This window comes from Columba livia, chromosome 4 (genome assembly GCF_036013475.1).
Source record: "Columba livia isolate bColLiv1 breed racing homer chromosome 4, bColLiv1.pat.W.v2, whole genome shotgun sequence".
Lineage (NCBI taxonomy): Eukaryota > Metazoa > Chordata > Aves > Columbiformes > Columbidae > Columba > Columba livia.
In genome coordinates this window covers 13003093-13025668 of record NC_088605.1, presented here as the reverse complement: position 1 = coordinate 13025668, position 22576 = coordinate 13003093, and the positions used below count along the sequence as shown (strand labels likewise).

The following is a 22576-nucleotide window of genomic DNA, read 5'->3' as shown; positions in this document are numbered from 1 at the left end:
TTAAATGGAAACTCCTGTGTTCCTGTTTACCATCGCTATGCTGTGTAGGCTATCTTACACATAAAGGGTGCAAATGCCACATGAATTGTCAGGTTTTATACAAGCTGGAATCAGTGCAAGGCTGGAGAGTGGTTTTCATCTGGTCCACAGACCCCTGTGGATCTGCAAACTGTCTTTACATGTAAGTAGGAAAGCAAGCCTGTTATCAAGTAAGCTTGAGTGCTCTCTGTAGTGACCTTTGCCTCCACTGTAAAATCGTTAGGGGAATGGCAAATTTTAAAACTGAAAGTCATTAACTTATGTTAATAAATGCCTTTATTCTTACAGACATCCACCCAAAAAACTCAACAGGAGGGAAATGCAAAGGTACATTAATTGTTCTGTTCACCAGGTGGCTTTCTTGATATTCAGTTTAACATAATTGTGACTGCTTAGCTTATAGCTGGCAGCACCCTGCCTACGTCTCCTGCCTTTTTGAGGTGACAGTGTCAGAGGCCCACGTATAGCACAGCTCCTGTCAAAGAGAGCAAACACACTTTGTATGGGCAATTGAGAAAAGCTTAAGAAATAATACAAGAAAACCATAATCAAGCCATACTAAGAGATTAGGAGCCAAGAAGAGGATAAAATATCGATGTAGGCAGCTGTCATGGCGCAATTACACTGGCTCCTCCGTCGAGCTTTTTGCTATTTGTGGAACGGTATGTAAATGGTGGGGAAGTGTTATTTTTGGCAGAAATTCTACTTGATATACCTGCATTCATCCCTTTTTGTAGCAAGTGAAGATCCTCCTGATGCCTTTAGATGTGTAAACTGTGGGCTGATTGCTTCAGTTTTTCCTGCTAAAAGTATTCTGTTCAAATATTTGTATTCTTCTTTGCTGCATCCAAAACAATGTCACACTGTGGCCTCTCTGAAAGAATAAGGAGGTCAATTACACTTTTTGAAAGAGATAGGTTTAAAATGGGAGTAACATTCTGCAAACATTCTCAGCTACTTTTAGAAACAAAGCAAAACACCAATGCTTAAGCTTTCCTGGGAACTTCACCTAAATTACAAAGACCATAATGCCTTCTGAGGTAAAAGAACACCAGTTCATTTAGACAGTGTGTGTATAAATATCCCTCAGCAATATGTTTGCTGGATGTGCACTAGTTTTCCTGGAACTGAAAAGGTTTAAGCTGATGATTTTTGGGGGTGGGGGCAAGAAAAGTATCATAAAGCTGTATTAAAGTAAAGCTTCATCCAGCTGCTTGCAGTGATACTAATTCCTTCTACAAATTACCTACAGACCTTGATTGCTCTTCATGACAAGGTATTATTATAAATAAAATTAACTTTAGTATTCCAGCGATAGCTTCTTCTTTTTGGAGAAAACGCTAGACTACCATATTAATTACAAAGCAAGGGTCCCATTCTGGGAGAATCCATTCATATTAGATTTAAATTTTATAAAACGTAGCAATTTTATGCTGATCAACTTGGTATTACTTACATAGCATTTTTCATTCTGGACTTCAAATATTTACAAACTTTGTATGTTCAAAAATTCACCCAGTTTAGTATGTAATGCAGTGCGCATTATTTTCTTTCTAAAATGAGGGAAGAGATGCAAATCACATTTAGAGCGTGTAATCTGTTTCTGCAGGTGACTTGAGTATTGGGGTGGGTTGATTCACACCCAAGTGCCAGCCATTCTAGTAGGAGTTCATCTTTTATCCGTGTTAGATGGACACTCTTAGGCTATTTGTGGTTCTTTCCTTCAGAGGATGACTGGTTTAACTAAGTTTGGAAACCAGTAATGCTTAATCAACAAAGGAACTTGGAGGTGAGAACAGGTACTGCCTTCATATGGTGTCCTTTACTTTTGCGCTGTTGGAAATGTCCTAAGAGTTTGGTATGTTTGGGGTTGTTTGGTTTTTTTTTTTGTCATTTCAGGATTGTAACATTGCTAAAAGCACATAATGTACTCAAACTAGAACTTGAGCAAGGTAGTCAAATTATGTTACGGTGTGTTTTAAAGAGTCAAAATTTACAAAAATAGCTTAAAATAGTTTGACTTTCAATATCATAATGATATATTGGGCAGAAACTGGTCCAACTGCAGACAAAACTTGTTTGATTGTTTGGCCTCCATTTCCCTATAACATGTTTTAAATTATGGGTTGGTTTTTTTTTTTCCTTTTCACATCTTTTTGGTTCTCAGCATAGGGTCCACCTCTTCATAGCAGTGATAAAACAAGTGGATAAAACAAATTTAAATGGGATTAGGTCAACCACATAAAATTTAATGTTGCTACAACTTCAAAAAAGATGCAGACGATAATCTGTAATGAACTATTGATAAGTTGTGTTCAATCCAAAATAATTTCCTGGAAAAAAAAAAGTGTAGTTGCCCAAGGTGCAGAGTTCTATGTATCTCTGAGCAATCTAGGTTTATCTCTTTGAGCAATATAGTTTTATAAGGACCCCCGGGGCTGGGGGTTCAGCCAGAGAGATCTCAAGGACCTGCCAAGCAGCTCTGGCAGCTCACACAAACCTGCTCATTTGAAAGAAAAACTGCTGTAGCTTTTTATTATTACTATTATTTTAACAAAGCAGCTCCTCCTGACGAGCCAGCACACACAGAATCACACAGAACAGACTGGGTTGGAAAAGACCTCAGAGATCATCAAGTCCAACCCTTGGTCCAACTCCAGTCCATTTACTAAATCATGGCACTTAGTGCCATGTCCAATCTCAGTTTAAAAACCTCCAGGGACGGTGAGTCCACCACCTCCCTGGGCAGCCATTCCAATGCCTGACCACTCTCTCTGTAAAGAATTTCTTTCTAATATCCAGCCTAAATTTCCCCTGGCAGAGTTTAAGCTCATGCCCCCTTGTCCTATTGCTGACTGCCTAGGAGAAGAGACCAATCCCCACCTGGCTAGAACTTCCCTTCAGGTAGTTATAGAGAGTGATGAGGTCACCTCTAAGCCTCCTCTTCTCCAGACTAAACAACCCCAGCTCCCTCAGCCTCTCCCCATAGGTCTTGTGTTCAAGTCTCTTCACCAGTCTTGTTGCTCTTCTCTGGACACGCTCCAGCACTTCAATGTCTTTCCTGAATTGAGGGGCCCAGAACTGAACACAATACTCCAGGTGTGGCCTCCCCAATGCAGAGTACAGGGGAAGGATCACTTCCCTTGTCCTGCTGACCACGCTGTTTTTGATACAGGACAGGATACCGTTGGCCTTCTTGGCCACCTGGGCACACTGTTGGCTCATGTTGAGCTTCCTGTCAATTAGTACCCCCAGGTCCCTTTCTGCCTGACTGCTCTCCAGCCACTCTGTGCCCAGCCTGTAGTGCTGCAGGGGGTTGTTGTGGCCAAAGTGCAGGACCTGGCACTTGGCCTTGTTGAACTTCATCCCATTGGAATCAGCCCATATTTCTAGCCTATCCAGATCCCTCTGCAGAGCCCTTCTGCCTTCCAGCAGGTCGACACTCCCTCCCAACTTGATGTCATCAGCAAATTTGCTGATAATGGTCTCAATCCCCTCATCTAAATCGTCAATAAAGATGTTAAACAGGACTGGACCCAACACTGACCCCTGGGGAACACCACTAGTGACTGGCCGCCAGCTGGATGCAGCCCCATTCACCAGCACTCTCTGGGCCCGGCCCTCCAGCCAGTTCTTAACCCAGCGTAGAGTACACTTGTCCAAGCCATGGGCTACCAGCTTTTGCAGGAGTATATTACAGGAGACAGTGTCAAAGGCTTTGCTGAAATCTAGATAGACCACATCTACAGCTTTCCCCTCATCCACCAGCTGGGTCACCTGATCATTAAAGGAGATCAGGTTGGTCAGACAGGACCTGCCCCTCCTAAACCCATGCTGGCTGAGTCTGATCCCTTGTCCATCCTGAAGGTGCTGTGTGATTCCATTCAGGATGATCTGCTCCATAACCCTGCCAGGCACCGAGGTCAGGCTGACAGGCTTGTAGATGCCAGGGTCAGCTTTGCAGCCCTTTTTGTGGATTGGGGTAACATTGGCCAATTTCCAATCGCATGGGACCTCCCCAGTGAGCCAGGACTGTTGGAAGATGATGGAGAGCGGCTTGGCGATCTCTTCCACTAGCTCCCTCATCACCCTAGGATGGATCCGGTCTGGTCTCATAGACTTGTGAGGATCCAGATGGCTCAGTAAGTCACCAACTATTTCCTCCTGGAATACAAGGGGGCTATTTGGCTTCCTATCTCTGTCATAGAATCATAGAATGCTAGGGATTAGAAGGGACCTTGAAAGATCCTCTAGTCCAATTCCCCTGCCGGAGCAGGAACACCTAGATGAGTCTACACAGGAACATGTCCAGGCGGGTTTTGAATGTCTCCAGAGTAGGAGACTCCACAACCTCCCTGGGTAGCCTGTTCCAGTGCTCTGTTACTCTCACTGAGAAGAAGTTTCTTCTCAAGTTTAAGTGGAACCTCTTATGTTCCAGCTTAAACCCATTACCCCTTGTCCTACCATTGGTTGTCACCGAGAAGAGCCTGGCTCCATCCTCCTGACACTCACCCTTTGTATATTTGTAAACATTAATAAGGTCACCCCTCAGTCTCCTCTTCTCCAAACTAAAGAGACCCAGCTCCCTCAGTCTTTCCTTATAAGGGAGATGCTCCACTCCCTTAATCATCTTTGTTGCCCTGCGCTGGACCCTCTCCAGCAGTTCCCTGTCCTTCTGGAACTGAGGGCCCAGAACTGGACACAATATTCCAGATGTGGTCTCACCAGGGCAGAGTAGAGAGGAAGGAGAACCTCTCTTGACCTACTAGGGGAATGAAGAATGATTTCAAGGTCTTGGGAAGGATGGTGAAAGACTCAGGGGCTCAAGTGGTCTTCTCTTCACTCCTTCCATCTTCAAGTGACGATGTGGGATGGAATAGGAAAATTCAGTCTCTAAATGGTTGGCTCCAAGACTGGTGCTACAGGCAGGGCTTTGGATTTTTTGACAATGGTTGGTTTTATAAGACACCAGTCTGGACAGTGTCACGCGGGAAAGGTTTATCTCGCAGGGGCAAAAGGATGCTGGGGCAGGAATTAGCTGGGCTCATTTGGAGAGCTTTAAACTAGGCTCAAAGGGGGATGGGGTTGTAGCTGGGCTTGTCCCAGTGGGGCAGCATTCTAAAACTGATGAGGACCAGGTGGCCTCCTATGCCCCTAGGGAGAAATTGTGCTCTGCCTGAAATGCCTGTACACCAATGCGCGCAGCATGGGGAATAAGCAGGAGGAGTTAGAATTCTGTGTTCGGTCGGGAGATTATGATCTGGTGGCAATTACAGAAACATGGTGGGACAGTTCACATGACTGGAATGTGGTCATGGATGGCTATGCCCTTTTCAGGAAAGACAAGCCAGCCAGGCGTGGTGGTGGAGTTGCTCTCTATGTGAGAGAGCAACTACAATGTACTAAATTCTGCCCAGGAGTGGATGATGAGCGAGTTGAGAGTGTATGGGTCAGGATCAAGGGGCAGGCTGGCAGGGGTGACACTGTTGTGGGCGTCTGTTACAGGTCACCAAATCAGGCTGAGGAAGTTGGTGAGGCCTTCTATGGGCAGTTGAGAGTGGCCTCACAGTCACAGGCCCTGGTTGTTGTGGGTGATTTTAACTTCCCTGGTGTTTGCTGGAAGGACCATTCAGCCAGCCAGCCACAGTCCAGGAGGTTCCTCCAGTGCATTGATGATAACTTCCTCATGCAGATGGTGGAGGAGCCGACTAGGAGAGGTGCACTGCTGGATCTCATCCTCACTAACAAGGAGGGTCTGGTCGAAGCAGTAAAGATTGAGGGCTGCCTGGGTTGCAGTGACCACGAGATGGTGGAGTTCAGCATCTTGTGTGGCAGGAACAGAATAGCAAGTAGAATTGCAACCCTGGACTTTAGCAGGGCTAACTTTGGCCTTTTCAAGCAATTGCTGGGGGAAATCCCATGGGCAAGGCTGCTTGAAGGTAAAGGGGCCCAAGATAGCTGGATTGCATTGAGAGATTGCTTCTTCCACGCTCAGGATCAGAGCATCCCCACACGTAGAAAGTCAAGGAAGGGAGCCAAGAGGCCTGTGTGGTTGAATAGGGATCTGTTGGGTATGCTCAAGCAGAAGAGGAGAGTTTATAGGTCATGGAAGCAGGGGCTGGCCACTTGGGAAGAATATAAGGCTGCTGTTAGAGGATGTTAGAGGCAGCTAGGATAGCCAAGGCCTCCTTAGAATTACAGCTGGTGAGAGGGGTCAAGGACAGCAAAAAGAACTTTTTCAAATACATAGCAGATAAAACTAATGTAGGCCCACTGATGAATGGGGTGGGTGCCCTGGTGGCAGAAGATACAGAGAAGGCAGAATTACTGAATGCCTTCTTTGTCTCTGTCTACTCTGCCGGAGGCTGTCCTGGGGAGCCCTGTACCCCTGAGACCCCAGATGAAGCCAGGTCAATGGAGGAGTTTGCTTTAGTCGATGAGGACTGGGTTAGGGAGCAATTAAATAGTCTGGACATCCATAAATCCATGGGTCCAGATGGGATGCATCTGCGGGTGCTGAGGGAGCTGGCTGAAGTCATTGCTGGACCACTCTCCAACATCTTTGCCAAGTCTTGGGAAACGGGGGAGGTGCCCAAGGATTGGAGGAAAGCAAATGTCACTCCAGTCTTCAAAAAGGGCAAGAAGAAGGACCCAGTCAGCCTCACCTCTGTCCCTGGGAAAGTAATGGAACAGCTTATCCTTGGTGCCATCTCAAGGCATATCAAGGATAAGAGGGTTATTAGGGGCAGTCAGCATGGGTTTACCAAGGGTAAGTCATGCTTGACCAACCTCATAGCCTTTTATGAGAATGTAACAAGGTGGATGGATGATGGCAGAGCGGTGGATGTGGTCTACCTTGACTTCAGTAAAGCCTTTGACACAGTCTCCCACAGCACCCTCACAGCTAAGTTGACAAGGTGTGGTCTAGACAATAGAGTAGTGAGGTGGATTGCAAACTGGCTTAAGGAGAGAAGCCACAGAGTGGTAGTCAATGGTGCGGAGTCTAGTTGGAGGCCAGTATCTAGTGGAGTGTCTCAGGGGTCAGTACTGGGGCCAATATTATTCAATATATTCATTAACGATTTAGATGAGGGAATTGAGTGCACTATCAGCAAGTTTGCTGATGACACTAAGCTGGGAGGAGTGGCTGACATGCCAGAAGGCTGTGCTGCCATCCAGCGGGACGTGGACAGGCTAGAGAGTAGGGCGGGGAATAACCTAATGAAATTTAACATGGGAAAGTGTAGAGTCCTGCATCTGGGTAGGAACAACCCCAGGTTCCAGTATAGGTTGGGAAATTACATATTAGAGAGCAGTGTAGGGGAAAGGGACCTGGGGGTCCTGGTGGACAACAGGATGACCATGAGCCAGCACTGTGCCCTTGTGGCCAGGAAGGCCAATGGCATCCTGGGGTGTATTACAAGGGGGGTGGTTAGTAGATCGAGAGAGGTCCTCCTTCCCCTCTACTCCGCCCTGGTGAGACCACACCTGGAATATTGTGTCCAGTTCTGGGCCCCTCAGTTCAAGAAGGACAGGGAACTGCTGGAGAGGGTCCAGCGTAGGGCAACGAAGATGATTAAGGGAGTGGAGCATCTCCCTTATGAAGAAAGGCTGGGGGAGCTGGGTCTCTTTAGTTTGGAGAAGAGGAGACTGAGGGGTGACCTTATTAATGTTTATAAATATATAAAGGGTGAGTGCCATGAGGATGGAGCCAGGCTCTTCTCGGTAGCAAACAATGATAGGACAAGGGGTAATGGGATCAAGCTGGAACACAAGAGGTTCCACTTAAATTTGAGAAAAAACTTCTTCTCAGTGAGGGTGACAGACACTGGAACAGGCTGCCCAGGGAGGTTGTGGAGTCTCCTTCTCTGGAGACATTCAAAACCCGCCTGGACATGTTCCTGTGTGACCTCACCTAGGCGTTCCTGCTCCAGCAGGGGGATTGGACTGGATGATCTTTTGGGGTCCCTTCCAATCCCAAACATACTGTGATACTGTGATACTAACCACCCCCCTTCTAATACACCCCAGGATGCCAAACACCTCCAGAGGCCAGTTGTCCTGAGGGCCATCTGTCTTACTGGTAAAAACTGAGGCAAGGTAGGTATTAAGTTCCTCAGCTTTCTCCTCATTTTTGTTAACTATATTTCCCTCAAAGTCCAACACAGAATGGATGTTTTCCTTGCCACTCCTTTTGTTATTAGCGTATTTAAAGAAGGACTTTTTATTATCCCTAACAGAATTGGCCAAATTAACTTCAAATTGCACTTTTGTTTCCCTGATTTTTTTTCTGCATGATCTAGCTATTTTCCGACGTCTTCGTGCGGTGACGATGGTGCCGCGTCCCGGCAGCTCCCCCACCAACCCCGCCCCGAGGCGGCCGGGCCGGGAGGCGGTTCCGAGGCGGTTCCGAGGCGGTACCGGGGCGGTGCCGAGGCGGCGGAAGGCGGAAGCGCTGCGGGGAGCCCGCGGAGTCACCATGGGCACCCCGCTCCTTCTCTTTCTCCTGCTCCTCAGCCTCCCCCTGCGGGCCGGTGGCCGGGGGGGGCTGCGGGTCTTCGTGGTCGCCCACAGCCACATGGACGTCGGCTGGATTTACACGGTGCAGGTGGGGCCCCTGCGGAGGGAGGCTGGCCGGGCGGCCGGTGGCTGCCGGGGTAGGAGTGGGCTTGTGGCCTGGTGGGGCTGAGCGGTGTGCGCTGCCCGACCTCAGTTCAGCCGCATGGGCGCCCTCAGGCTTGCAGAACTGCCCGGAGTCGTGTAGCGCCAGGAGGGTGTCTGCCTGTTCCTGAGTGAGGAGTAACCCGGGTGAGGTGCCGCTCCTGCCCTAAGTCTGACCCGGGGTCCGCACATCGCCTGGCAGTGCAGGATCCCGACGCTCCTTCGGAGGTGGCGTGGTTAGCTTGGGAGCTGTGCCCGTGAGTTTTGGGGTTGCTTATGCCTGTGTTCTGCAGGATATTCCTGATAGATTTTTTTTTTTTTAATTTAAAGGAAAATCTTCACTCTGGTGGTTGCTTTGGTTATGTGGCAGATTTTCGTGGTCTTTTTTTTTTTTCTTCAATTTTGAACCAACAGTGTGCCCTGGCAGCCAAGAAGGCCAACCATGTCCTGGGTGCCTCCAGCACAGCATTGCCAAGTGCTCGAACGAGGTGATTATCCCACTCTACACCGCACTGGTGCGGCCTCACCTGGAGCACTGTGTGCAGGTCTGGGCAACAGAGGATAAAAAAGATACTAAGTTACTAGAGAGTGTCCAGAAGAGGCTATGAAATTGGTGAAGGGTTTGGAGAGGAAGTCATATGAGGAACAGCTAAAGTTACTTGGTTTGTTCAGCCTGGAGGAGACTAAGAGGAGACCTCATCACAGTTAGAGCTTCCTCACAAGAGGGGGAGGAAGGGTAGGCACCAAACTCTTCTCTTTAGTGACAAGTGACAGAACCCAAGGGAATGGCAGGGAGATGTGCCAGGAGAGGTTTAGGTTTGACATTAGGAAAAGGTTCTTCACCCAGAGGGTGCTGGACACTGGAACAGGCTCCCCGGGGAGGTGTCACGGCCCCAAGCCTGACAGTGTTCAAGAAGAGACTGGACAATGCCCTCAAACACATGGTGTGAACTGTGGGGTTGTCATATGCAGGGATCAGATAATCCTTGTGGGTCCCTTCCAGCTCAGGACATTCTACGATTCTACTAAGCCAAAAGCCCAGGGAAACTTTCTTTCTTTTCTTAGGGAGGAGAGTGGGATCCCAGGTCCTGATGGCTGGGGTGGGATTGGAGCCTGGTGCTATGGCAATGTAGTAACAAAGTCATTTTTGCTAAATAAGTGAGACATAGAACAAAATAAATCAGGTGGGGCATCAATACCTTTTATGTTTGTTAGTCACAGTCCTGAATTCTTCTTCACTGGCATGAATTTGTTTTGTTGATGTGAAAGATGCTGTAGATACTTCACTCACTAGAGTGATACAGCTTCAGATGTTAAAGGGTGAATAATAAAAAAGAACTAATGGCTCAGCAAGGAATCTCTGCTGCGCCTGTATTTTGTCGTACCTTTTTGGGAAAGATGAGTTAATTTCTTCTTTAATACTTCAAACTCCTGCTCAGAAATTGCATTAAAGAATGCAAAGCTAGTTTTGATTTTGGGTCAGTTAGTAGCTGAAGATCTCCTCTGAGAGAAGTGAAACACTGTTCTCTTTTGGGTTTTCTTTTTCTTTTGAGAAGATGCAATTGCTTGAAGCCTCAGTTCCTCTGCTGTTAAACCACAAGCATCAGCAATTCCTGAGTCAAAAACCGCAGAGACTACCCATGGATCGTTTCAAATGCCTCTGTAGTAAAGTGAAACATGAAGGAAACTCTCCATGGGATACTGATGTAATCCAAACCTATTTTATGTTTTGGGTTTGCTTGGTTATTAGCTTTCACTCATGACTGACAACATACTATTTTCTTTAGTTTTTCATTTCTCCATTTATAATGTGAAAAATAAGTGTTTTATTTATGATATCAGAACAGCAGTCTCTTAATTGTGTGCTCAAAATTATAATATTGATGGAGAATTCCAGCATTGGACATATAATAGAACTTTATTTTTTTTGCCTCTCAAGGCAAGCTATCTGTTGCGATCTGATCGTAACAATGGCACCATAACGTATGTGAGATGTGGCATCTCACAAACACATCTTACCATAGGTGTGAAATACACCTCACCAGTGTCTAGAATGCAGTACAAACCAATTTTTACACCATGGTAGAAGTTTAAGATCTATATTTAAATAACTAAAATCTTACCTTATTATTTATACTGGTTCACTGCATATTGTATGGAGTATCTCATTAGCTTAGAGAAGACGTACATCGGAAAGAAAAGCCTCATTGTTGCTTGCGAGTATCCTGTTTTGTGAGAACAATGATTTCAATTCCCACACAGGTGACTGGGGTTAATAAACTTCGTAGAATTGGGTGATATCTTCTTGTTTAGTTCCAGTGTACTTTGCCTTGGAATAGAGACTGGCTTGCCTTATCTCCAAAATACCTCAAGAAAACATTTTCAAGAAGTTACCACAAAGAATATTTTGGTAATTATTGAATTTAAAAAGGCCTTGTTCAGCTCTTAAAATCTAGTGTACTCCACTTAACTATTAAGAAGTAAAATTGAGCCTAGTGTTGTAATCATTGTACATATACTTGGGTTTTAGGATCTGTTGTTTGTAGCCTATTGCTACAAACAATTGCCAGTGAAAAATGAAAATTCCTTAGCAATCATTTGAGTGTGTTACTGTTGAGTATTAATAAAACGTAGAAGCTATTCCCTTAGTTAAAATTTCACATTGTATTAAGCTTCTAATAATACTCTTGATTTTAAAAAAACACTTAAGATGTGATTGAGAAATAATTGAACAAGTACTTATTTAGACTAGCACTACTTAAGTAATTCCTCCTACATGCAAATGTTTTCCCTTTTCTGATGACACTTCAGCATTTACAAAGATAGCTGGGTTTCGGTTGTGGAAAACAAGTGATTAGGAAAAGTTCATTTCTGATTTGGATCGCATCATCCCCTTCATAATTCAAAATGTGATTTCATATAGGAAATTCCTAAATTAAAATTCTGGATTCATATTTTACATATCATGCCCATTAGTTTTTAGGTGAGTGAGAGATCTATATGTCAGTCACTTTCAGTATATATTGTGGTGTGCATTCTTAAGCAAGTACCAGTAGTTTAAGTAGAAAAGTGTTACGGTTAGTGTTAAAATAACTATGCTATAACATGCAGAAAATTTTGTTACAAGAAAATGTGGCCATTGCAGGGAATTCTGGGATCTTTGTTGTTGCCTTTAGGCATTGTATATCACTTTGAAATCAAGTAAGGGATGGAAGACTGGACTTTGTCAGCAGAAGTTGTTCTGGCAAGCATAAGTGTACATGAAGTATCTTCATGTGCACAGCTTTAAAGTTGTGTTGTTTGTTTGATACCATAGGATAGAACCATGTGATAGGTTAATTGATGTATACAGCTGCCATGTTTGCATTTCAATAGAATCCATAGGCCTTATTCTGGAATACAGGTTGCTTTAGGAATGTTGTAGACTGGGCAAGTGCAGAGATTCTGTGTGATTCTGCGTCAACAAACTCCCTCTAAGAGTCCTTTGCCAGTTTGGTTTTAGTTTATCCTAAAACATCAAGCAGAATAGAGTTACTTTTTATGACTGAAATTTCTAGGGCCATAACAGTTTCATTTACATTATATGTATCACTGTATTATACTGGTGACACACACCTGCAGCACAGAGTCATACTCACTCTGAAGAAACAACTCTGATAATTCAGGCCACCAGAAGAGCAGAAATGGAAGAATAAAGTGTGTGAGCTTTTAAACTATGTTGATGCTTATCATTTATGGTATTGTTAATTTAAGGTAAGCAATGACAGGGCGAGTTCTTCCCACTACATCAAAAAGAAAGCTTGTGTTGGTGTCTGCACATCATAGGGAAGCTACATCGTGATCGAGTCAGGTCCCCAGTCAGTTGTGGAGCAGAAGGGCCCACAGGCTGTATGTAATCAGAGACACCTCGGTCTTTCTGAGCGTACAAAGGAGGTGTGCAACAAATGCAATGTGTTCAATCTCTCGTTTCGCCAGCCCAATGAGTGTTCAAAACAGCCCATTTAATATAGAAGAACAGAGTTTATTTTCTCCTTTCTTTTTTTTTTTCCAGGAAAGTATGCATGCTTATGCAGCAAATGTCTACTCAACTGTTGTAGAAGAGCTAATGAACGGAAAGCAGCGCAAATTTATTGCTGTGGAGCAGGAATTTTTTCGACTCTGGTGGGATGGAGTAGCCACAGATAAGCACAAGAAGGAGGTGGGTTGTACTGGAGCTGTATTTCCTGCTAACAAAGAATCCACATTCTTTTTAGGGGGCAAAAAGGGGCAAAGTACTTCACCATTTGCTTTTTACCTGGGTCTTGTGTAAGCTGTGTCTGAATCCGGTACTTATTATGAAAGGAACTTAACTCTAAAGGCAGTTGCAAGAGGGTAAAACCCCAGCTATAGATTAGAGCGGGAGGAGGTAGTAACCTTTGCACTGAAGACTCTGTACACTTCACAGTTCTTGTTTCATCAGTGACTTTCTTATTTGGGGTCCTCTGAAAGAAGCTACACCAATATCTGTTAAACATCTGAAGCTCGTAAAGTGCTGCCTAACACTGCTCACAAGAAGGAACCTTTTTTCTTTCCAGTTAAGTACTGCTCAAAAACGTACCATGTGTGAACAAGGATAATGCAGCAAAGAGGTGACTGTGGATTCAACAGCAATAACTGTTTCTTGTGTTTGTTTATTTATAAGCTGTGATGCCTTTCGGTTTTTAGAGCTTTAGTCCTAGTGAAGACATTGTGAATTTCTGTCATTTCTTCTTTCTTCTGGCACAAAACAAGCACCCTGAAATCAATGACTGGGCTGGTAGCCTAGCATTGCAGTGCAAGATGTTTAAGTTTTGGACCCTAAAACCGAAGGGTATACAGGTGTAGCTTCCCACAGGTACTCACTAAGAACTCCACGGTCTGTTTTGTTACCAGGGTCCAGCCAACAGCAGCATATTAACTGCAGTATTTTGCATTTCAGTTTGTTTAAAGCGCTAGATATTTAAAGTGTCATGTAGAAAAAACACCTCTTACCTGTTGTTTTTTTAACCTAGTCCGTCACCAAATTCTGAATTTATTGTTTAGAATGTAAGTAATAGTGTACAACCTGCGGGCAGCTGACCTTTGAGAGGTTTTGCTGTGTATAGGCAGTTCCCTGTTTTTGTGGGGGCACTTTGCCCATAATTTCCTGTTGCAGGGCAATTTTCATGTCTGTTTTTAATTAGAAAACTGTATTGTAAGTCTGGGATGGGAGAACTAAAAATAGCATAGGAACTACTTTGTGCAGGAACAGAAGAGTACTCTATACTTTCTAAGGTAAGTTGATCTTATATTTCAAGCACGCTGTGCTGCTGTAACCCAAATACAAGGTAAAGGCCTATGTTTCTACTATCTATCCTAGCTATTATGTGGAACCCAGAAGAGTAAATGTGTATCACATTCGACCTCAGTAGTGCAAAACTAGTACATAGGATTTAGCCTTTAATTTCCTAGCCTAATTACTGTTAATTGTTGTTTTTATGCATTTTAGTCAGTTCTCTAGTTACTTTATATTTGCTTCTCTGAAAATTAGAATTGTTAAAAACAAATTCCTCTTAAACCTGCGTCAGACATTTAATCTCTAATAATATTTAAGAGCTATGATGCTTGCTGATAAGTAACGTGGTTTTAGCATTAGCAAGTTGCAAATGTTAAGCCTTCAAATTAGGTCACTCTGGTTACTGTCCTGCTTTTTCCACTTGAACTCTAGCATTAATGATTTCCTATAGTACAGGCTCACTGGTTTTAATTTTGTCATTTTTTTTATTAATTTAGTATTTTGCCTGGAATACAGATTTAATTTTAGTTTATTTTGGAATGTCTGCTTTGGATTAGAGCAGTAGCATTAAAAGCCAGTGAAAGGTGTACCCTGGGTACTGAAGCTGATTTTACAATTCAAACAAGAGAATATATAGGAGTGAAATGTATTGCAGCGGTATGCAGCCAGGTATTAACTTCTTAATCCTCAGTGCATGTTATTTCCACGTTATTTTCTTGTGTGAACCGTTCCCATTGCCTTACCCTGGCTTGATGTCTGAGTGTTTCAACTAGGGGAAAAAAAGATGTGTAGCCACTTCTGTTTGGTTTGTAGGTGTGAGTAGATGTAGGGATAGTAGTAGTTGTCCCAAGGACCACAGATATGTTCTATCACTGTAGCAGCCTGCTGCTTGTAATACTGCTGTGGCTGTTTCCCGGGTTCCTACTTCCTTTTGCCCAGTTCTGGTCAGCAAAAGTGCTTGTCAGTATAGATTTGGGTTTTTTTTCCTAGGGTCAGATTATTTAAATTTCTTGAAATATTTTTCTCATGTTTTCAGTCTCTCAGTGGTTCCACAAAACTTATATTAAATAAACATTTCCATGTCATAAAGTTTGGATCAGAGGTATCTTTTTTGGACATCCATCCAAATAGGGAATAATAGCCACAGATGCTTTTCATGTAGGTCAGGACCAGTTTTGTGCTGACACCAGATACCAGTTATCTGGTCTCCCAGCATGCTAATCAGTCACCACAGTTGGCTGGAACTAATTTGTGAATGCTGAGCCCTGAAGCGTTTTCACAACATTGTGAACGAGAGAAATGATTATAATCAAAATTGACAATCTGGCATCATATCTGAGCAGACACAGGGGCATTCACTGAAGGTTCCTGGGGAAATAAACATAATAGCTCTGGAATTGGCATCTTACATGACAGATTAAAAAAAAAAAGGGGGAAGTGGAGATTAGAATACATATTTCTATAAACTTCCTTTCTCAGAAGTTTTTCTTTGAAGTTCTAGGTAGTGAAGTAACTACAATAAAAACAGAAAACTAACACTTTTAGAAAGGAACATGGACTATTACTGACTCCCTCCAAACACTGTCCCCCCTTCATCTGGCACATTAGCTGAAAGTTGTACTTGTTAGCATGTTTGTTTACTTCTAGCTTCTAGCAGCTGAAAGTTTAAGGAAAAAAAAATAAACCTTGAACAGCTGAACAGGTTGTAATATATTGACAGGTTTTTTTAAACTAGGAGAAAGAGATCAGAAATTAATGTTAGCCGGTGGGTTTATTGGGCAGGCAAACCTGCTACACATGGAATAACTATTTCTTAATGAAGCATTCTGCTTCTCACAAGATGAGCAACCTGTCCATGCTCTGAAGGCAAGGTAGATGCATACAGGGTAGAAGGGATGTGTTTGTGGCCCCAGTGCAATGGCACCCTCTGTCTCTCTCTTGGATCCCTCAGATCTGTCTCCAAACTGTACCAGAGGTAATATATGAAGGGAAACCCTGGGAGGTGGCCAGTGTCTTTTGCATGAGGTGGCATATTGCTCTCTCATCCAGCTGCTCAGTGCCTTCCCTAAGCCATGACAGATGCAGCAGAGGGCAGACTTTGAGAGAAGCACTAGTTTCTTCTGATTTAATCCTCTAGTTCTAGCTGATTTGAGGCAGGATCCGAGGCTGCTGCCAGTGCAGTGTATGGGGACAAGTCTGGTGTTTAGGTGGTGTAAAGCCATGGTAACAGCCCTACTGAGAAACAGCACAAGGTCAAGGTCTACCTGGCAATGTGTCCTTTATGCCTGCTAACTGGTTTCGGTGTAAGCTGGGTATATGAATGCACTGTGCAGCAGTTTAGTATGCTTTTTTCCCCCCCTTCTTCTTTTATTAGCACTTGGTACAGACAGCCTTTTATCCCACTTTTCTCCTGGATGCCTTCTTGACAAGCGTTGTGTCTAGGTAATGTGCTGTGATCTGAAATGAACCTGCGGCCTTTCAGTTAAGACTGAAATGACGTTTATGTTCAGTGTCTAATTTCCATATCATAGGTCCATCAGTTGCTTCAGGAGGGACGACTGGAATTTGTCATTGGAGGGCAAGTGATGCATGATGAAGCTGTGACACTTATTGATGATCAAATTTTACAGTTGACGGGTATGCATATTTGCATTTAACTTTCATTTTTCATTGTTATGACCTTGAGGGTTTTGTTTGTTTTCCATTTCTCCACTCCAGGTTTGCTATTATTTTCTTACTCTTTAACAACTGATTAAAGCATCTTTTATTTTTGTTTGCCCTGGGTTATCTGTATAAAAATCCTTGCTTCAAAAAAAAACACACCACACAACAGTGCTGCAGTAAACAGAAGGGTTACTAAAAGCTGGCTTGAAGTTTAATCAATGGCAATTATAAACTCCTTTGTACTGTAGGCCTTTCGTGTGCATGTGTTTGAGAGCTGAAGCTTCTGGGAAAATAGCTGTGGTGAAACTGAGGGTATGAAACGCTCTGAAAGAAAATACCTGGTGGTAATTCAGAGTGTGGGGAGATTGTATCATTTAGTCGAAGTCTGCAGAATGTAGGCCATAGATGTCACTGAGGTCATCTGAATTTAGTTGAAAGACTTGCTTGATGAAGAAACCCCCATTTGCAATCAAGATCAGCAGCCTCTGTTAGAAATAGGTGTGTATTTCCAAGGGATGCCCTATTTCTCATTTTGATCTTCTAGCTTCTGCTTCCATCCAGTTGTATCACAGAATCACAGAATGTTAGGGAGCAGGAACACCCAGATGAGGTTACACAGGAAGGTGTCCAGGCAGGTTTGAATGCCTCCAGAGTAGGAGACTCCACAACCTCCCTGGGCAGCCTGTTCCAGTGTCTGTCACCCTCACTGAGAAGAAGTTTCTTCTCAAGTTTAAGTGGAACCTTTTGTGTTCCATTTTGTACCCATTACCCCTTGTCCTATCATTGGTTGTCACCGAGAAGAGCCTGGCTTCATCCTTGTGACACTCACCCTTTATATATCTGTAAGTATTAATGAGGTCACCCCTCAGTCTCCTCCAAGCTAAAGAGACCCAGCTCCCTCAGCCTTTCCTCATAAGGGAGATGCTCCACTCCCTTAATCATCTTTGTTGCCCTGCGCTGGACCCTCTCCAGCAGTTCCCTGTCCTTCTGGAACTGAGGGGCCCAGAACTGGACACAATATTCCAGATGCGGTCTCACCAGGGCAGAGTAGAGGGGAAGGAGCACCTCTCTTGACCTACTAACCACCCCCCTTCTAATACACCCCAGGATGCCATTGGCCTTTCTGGCCACAAGGGCACAGTGCTGGCTCATGATCATCCTGCTGTCCATGTATGTTACACCTCTCCATCAGATGAAGAGTCTTTCAGTATTTAGATATATCTCCGTCTGGTTAATTAAAAAAGCAACAGAGAAAGAAACCTGCCACCACTGTGCTATAGATGCCTGTTACAGGGCATGAGGGAGCAGCATGCGTTTTTGGGGTGGGACGGGATGAAGCAGCACAGCTGTGTGCCGGGGCTGGTACAGCCCTGCGTGTGCTGGGGCTGCGCTCTGGGCAGGTTTCTACATGGGAGAGTCGAGGGTCAGAAAACACGTCTGTCATTTGCTGGATCTGACTGCAGCACCACTGGCCTTGCTCCTTGCTCATCAGCGTTTATCAGCAGCTGCTTTTGCGTCTCCGTGAGTCACCACGTCACATGCTGGCCAAGACGAAGAGAGGGGATGAACGCTGTTTATTTTTTTGTCATTTGACTCCTGTGTTTCAAGGTTGTTGTTTGGGCTTAGTACACTAAGTACACTAAGACTTCTCTAAAGAAAATACTAATATTAACTCAGGAGTCCTTTTCTTAAATACAAATACAGCTTTTCTTTCATTGGAGTTAGCTGCAAAATAACATTATTTCTAATTTAATATTTCATTCTGTGTATAAACATATTTTTATTAAAAAAATAAAATTCAAGTTTGGTAATTTTTTTCAGCAGAAACAAGAATATTTGTATATTTTAAAATCCCCATTTATTTTTTCCTGAAAGCACTCTGATCAGATTAAATTTGAGCATACAAACTAAAAAAAAACATATCCTTGCATTGTATGTGGAGTTCATCTAAAAAAGACAAAGCCAGTGCAGACATTTGGGATCTACATTTCTCGTCTTCTCCTGTCTGTCCAGCCAGCTGTGTTTTAGAATAACCTAGCAAACTCTGCCTAAAATGTGCTTCCATCAGAAGAGTTAAAATAAACACACTGCTTGGGAATATTTTCCCTAGAGAAGACATTAACCATGGGAAAGATGAAGTGAAAAGAGAATGCCTTGCATCCTCAGTTATTCAAACGTGATATTAAAATTTGGAATGGAGTTAGTCCAGAATGGGGAATGTGTGGTTGTATTTACAAATAGTTCTGAGCACAATTCCAGAACTGTGAAATTAAGATTTGAGATTTATTTTTTTTTTCCTGATGATGAGAATCCTAGTGCGATATGCTGGAGTTCTGAATAAAACCTACTGCTTAGCTGCTTGATTTACTTTCATTTATGTGTTTTGTCTGAATTTATTCTATTGTCTGGTCTTTCTAGTTTGGGGTTTCATTTTTGAAACTCATTTCAATACAAAATTAATAACATTGGTTGTAAATAACATCTTGTATCAAGATTGCTATTAAACTTTGGCTCTTCTTTTTTACAATTGAGGATCATGTTCATATTAGTTTTGTTTGCTGGATGGCTTCTCTGTCCCGTTGTCATTGATATGAGACTGAAATTTTCTGAGAATGAGTGGTATGATTTGAGCAAACACGAACTAAACCTCAATTTGTTGTTTTCCTGCAGACTCCAGCCTGGCTATTCGCATTAATCTGCATCTAACTACTTTTTCCCAGGCCTGTCTCTAATCATAATTCCTTTGTGTTATTCATATTTTATGAAGTTAATAAGTTATACTTGGCATAGCAAAATAAAACACTGGTGAGACTTTCTGTTGTGAATCATTAAATTCCTGAAACTTTAAATGCTTTGGAAAACAGCAACAAAGAGCTATCCTTCAAGTGCTTATCTCTAATACTGTATGCCTATTAAATTTACAAAATGAACTTGTAAAAGTATTCCTAACATAAATAAATTTTGCTTTACAGAGGGCCATGGATTTTTGTATGAAACTTTTGGGATCAGGCCTCAGTTTTCTTGGCACGTTGATCCGTTTGGAGCTTCAGCTACAACACCAACTCTTTTTGCCCTGGCTGGTTTTAATGCTCATCTTATTTCTCGGATTGACTATGATCTGAAGGATGAGATGCAGAAAAACAAGGTAAAAACACCCTTAGGAATGGAACCCGTGGCCAGCTTCTACTTACAGTAATCTGCACCGTGGCATTAAGAACAGCATCTCTCTGATCTGTGCAAGAAAATGTAGGTGTTTCTTCTTTAAAGGTGACATGCTGATTGCATCTGGTAATGGTGAAATATATTGAATCTGTATAATGTGGTCAGGTAATGTCTTTGTGACTTCTGATCATGGACAAAGTATAGTCTATCCTCAAGAAGACACAAAATATGGGCAGTTGGGCAAGGTGTAAGTTGACATTGAATTAGGAGTATTGGAAGTGGAGGCATCTAGAATGGGTTTCAGTTTCACCTGAGAAAATCTTAGATATATTATTTTCTCTGTAGACTGTTTTAAAGTGTAGTATGCGTGTTTGGCCCATGTATGTATGGGTGGTTGTCGTGCTCAAAACATTTATTTATGCCTGTAAAACTGATAATACTAGGTCAGGGTGGCAGCTAGTATTGTTTTTTGCTGAATTCAGTTTTTGTTTCATGTTCTGCCTTCTCTTACACAGTGTCCCATACATAGTAAATGTTTTTCTTTTTGTATCGTAATGTTGGATCCTGATCAGTCATCAGTTTTACACACTAAATTATGTTAAAATAAGGGCCTTTGACCAGTATGAGCTGGGCATTAGGCAGTTTTTATGAATCTTGGGTGAAAAGTGTCTCTGAAAAAGACAACAGAATTCCTATTGAATTTGGTGAAGCCAGGACCTACTGCCTTATGTTTGCAGTGAATTGCAATACTTCCATTCTGCTAAATTTTTTTATGAGCTTTTGACAATTGTTTCCCATCTGTTTTTTTTTATGGCACTTGACAGTCTGGAGGCTTCCAAAACTGTGAAAATTCTGTTTGATTAAACATCAGTTCCCAGTGACTACAGTGCAATCCAGGCTACATCTGGGTCTCTCCTAGCTGAAGCAAGTGAGATGTAATGCCTAGGATAAGCTAGACTTAAATGTGGGTTTTAGCGGTAAGCTGGCAGTGTGCTGCCTCCTCCTTCTCCATCAGTTCGAACAGAAGGAGGCAGCACTGTAGCCTCCTTCACAGAGTATGGGACCTTGCTTGGGCTGACATTGGCTGGTCTTAAGTATTACAAAAGCACTTAAGGTTTTACAGGTGGTGGAAAGTAAGATGGGCGCTCTGAAGTCCTAAGTTGTTAATGATGGTATTTCTGCACTTGGCATCAAGGGTAACAGTTTCTTACCTTTTTTGTTTTCCAGAAGCTTCAGTTTGTGTGGCAGGGCTCTCCTTCTTTATCTGAGAAACAGGAAATCTTCACCCATGTTATGGATCAGTACAGCTACTGTACCCCACCGCAACTGCCTTTTTCAGACAGGTCTGAAGATTTCCCAAACAGGCAGAAAGATTGATTGGTTCTGGGAGTTTATATTGTTGGAGCTTAACCATTTACTTTGGCTGTTTTCTTTCAATAGTATTCTACTGCTTTCTCCTGACCAGCAGTAGGTCAAGGAGATGTCTAGACTCTGTAGATCTGAGTCAGGATTATTATGAAGCGCCAGCTACCCACCATAATACATGAAGTTTGCTCAGTACCTGACAGTTGAATGCTCAAAAGTGACACTACTGACAGGCGTTTAAAATACTTCAAAATATTGACAGACTTTAAAAATAATGTTTTCTAGCACCAGGAGTCTTGGAGTACAGGTACTGCTTTCATCTATGTATATGTATAAAATGACAGTCATTATAAAAGAGAAAAAAAAAAAAAGTAGAATAAAAATATCAAACAAATCAATTGCTGTGAACAGAAAATGTCCAAAACAGGACTGGATGATTGTTTCTTTGCCTGGAAAGTTAAGATTTTAAAACTCCAGGAAGCTCAGTATGGACTCGGCTATTGCTAATTGATTTTCTATGGGAGATTCTCAGCATTATATTGGGCTGCGATTGTGTATATTATCTGTGTATAAACTAAAGTGACTAAAATTTTCCATTTACTTTGTGAAAAATATCCAGGAGCTCTTGAAAACTTTATTTTGTTCACTGGCTTATCCAGTAAAATAATCTTTGTAAACAAAGTCTACTTGAGGGAACATCCTCATTGTTACAAAGCTTGCTGGTTTGTCCTATGGTTTCTTTGTTCTGTGCCAGCAAGCAGCAGGGACTTGGAAAGTTGCACAGTACGAAAAGAAAACTGGACAAACTTCCCCCTACTTCCGCCCCCAAATAAACACTAAAACCTAGATAGTAGCAATGGATATAAACTGATTTTTTTTTTTTTTTGTCCCTTACTCCCAGTGTGTCTGCATTTTATCTGAGCTGCTTTGGATGTGCTTTTCCGAGTTGAATAAATCCTCTTTATTTATTTATTGCTTTCTTCTTCTACTTAGATCAGGATTTTATTGGAATGGAATTGCAGTTTTTCCAGATCCACCGAAAGACGGTGTTTATCCAGACATGAGTCTCCCTGTTACAGATACTAACATCCATCTGTACGCACAAGCCATGGTGGCAAACATTAAGGAGAGAGCAGCCTGGTTCCAAACAAGTGATGTTTTGTGGCCATGGGTAAGTGCAGATCAGCATTTGTTTTAGAAGTTGCAGATACCTCTGCAGTGTGGACATGAGGTAGATGGTACTTTGCTACAGAAGGTACTGCAAAAATGCAGGTACAAACCATATGTTGGTAAAGCGTTTTGCTAATAAGTGGGGACCAAATGTCTGGTTATTCATGATTGTTAAAAACTAGAACTCCCTGTATGGTCTGCAAGCTGTATACCATCCCCCCC

The 22576-nt window shown here is 42.9% G+C and overlaps 1 protein-coding gene across 1 annotated transcript in view; it reads left to right on the top strand.

The window, feature by feature from the left end:
• The first annotated feature begins 8356 nt into the window (after positions 1–8356).
• MAN2B2 (mannosidase alpha class 2B member 2) overlaps positions 8357–22576 on the top strand; it is a 31495-nt gene continuing 17275 nt past the window's right edge. Inside the window, exons 1-6 of the mRNA XM_005498432.4 lie at positions 8357–8647; positions 12752–12898; positions 16525–16630; positions 19630–19802; positions 21047–21162; positions 22178–22355. Coding sequence (XP_005498489.3) covers positions 8372–8647; positions 12752–12898; positions 16525–16630; positions 19630–19802; positions 21047–21162; positions 22178–22355 — 996 coding nt within the window. The 5' untranslated portion in view covers positions 8357–8371. The remainder of the gene's footprint in view (positions 8648–12751; positions 12899–16524; positions 16631–19629; positions 19803–21046; positions 21163–22177; positions 22356–22576) is intronic.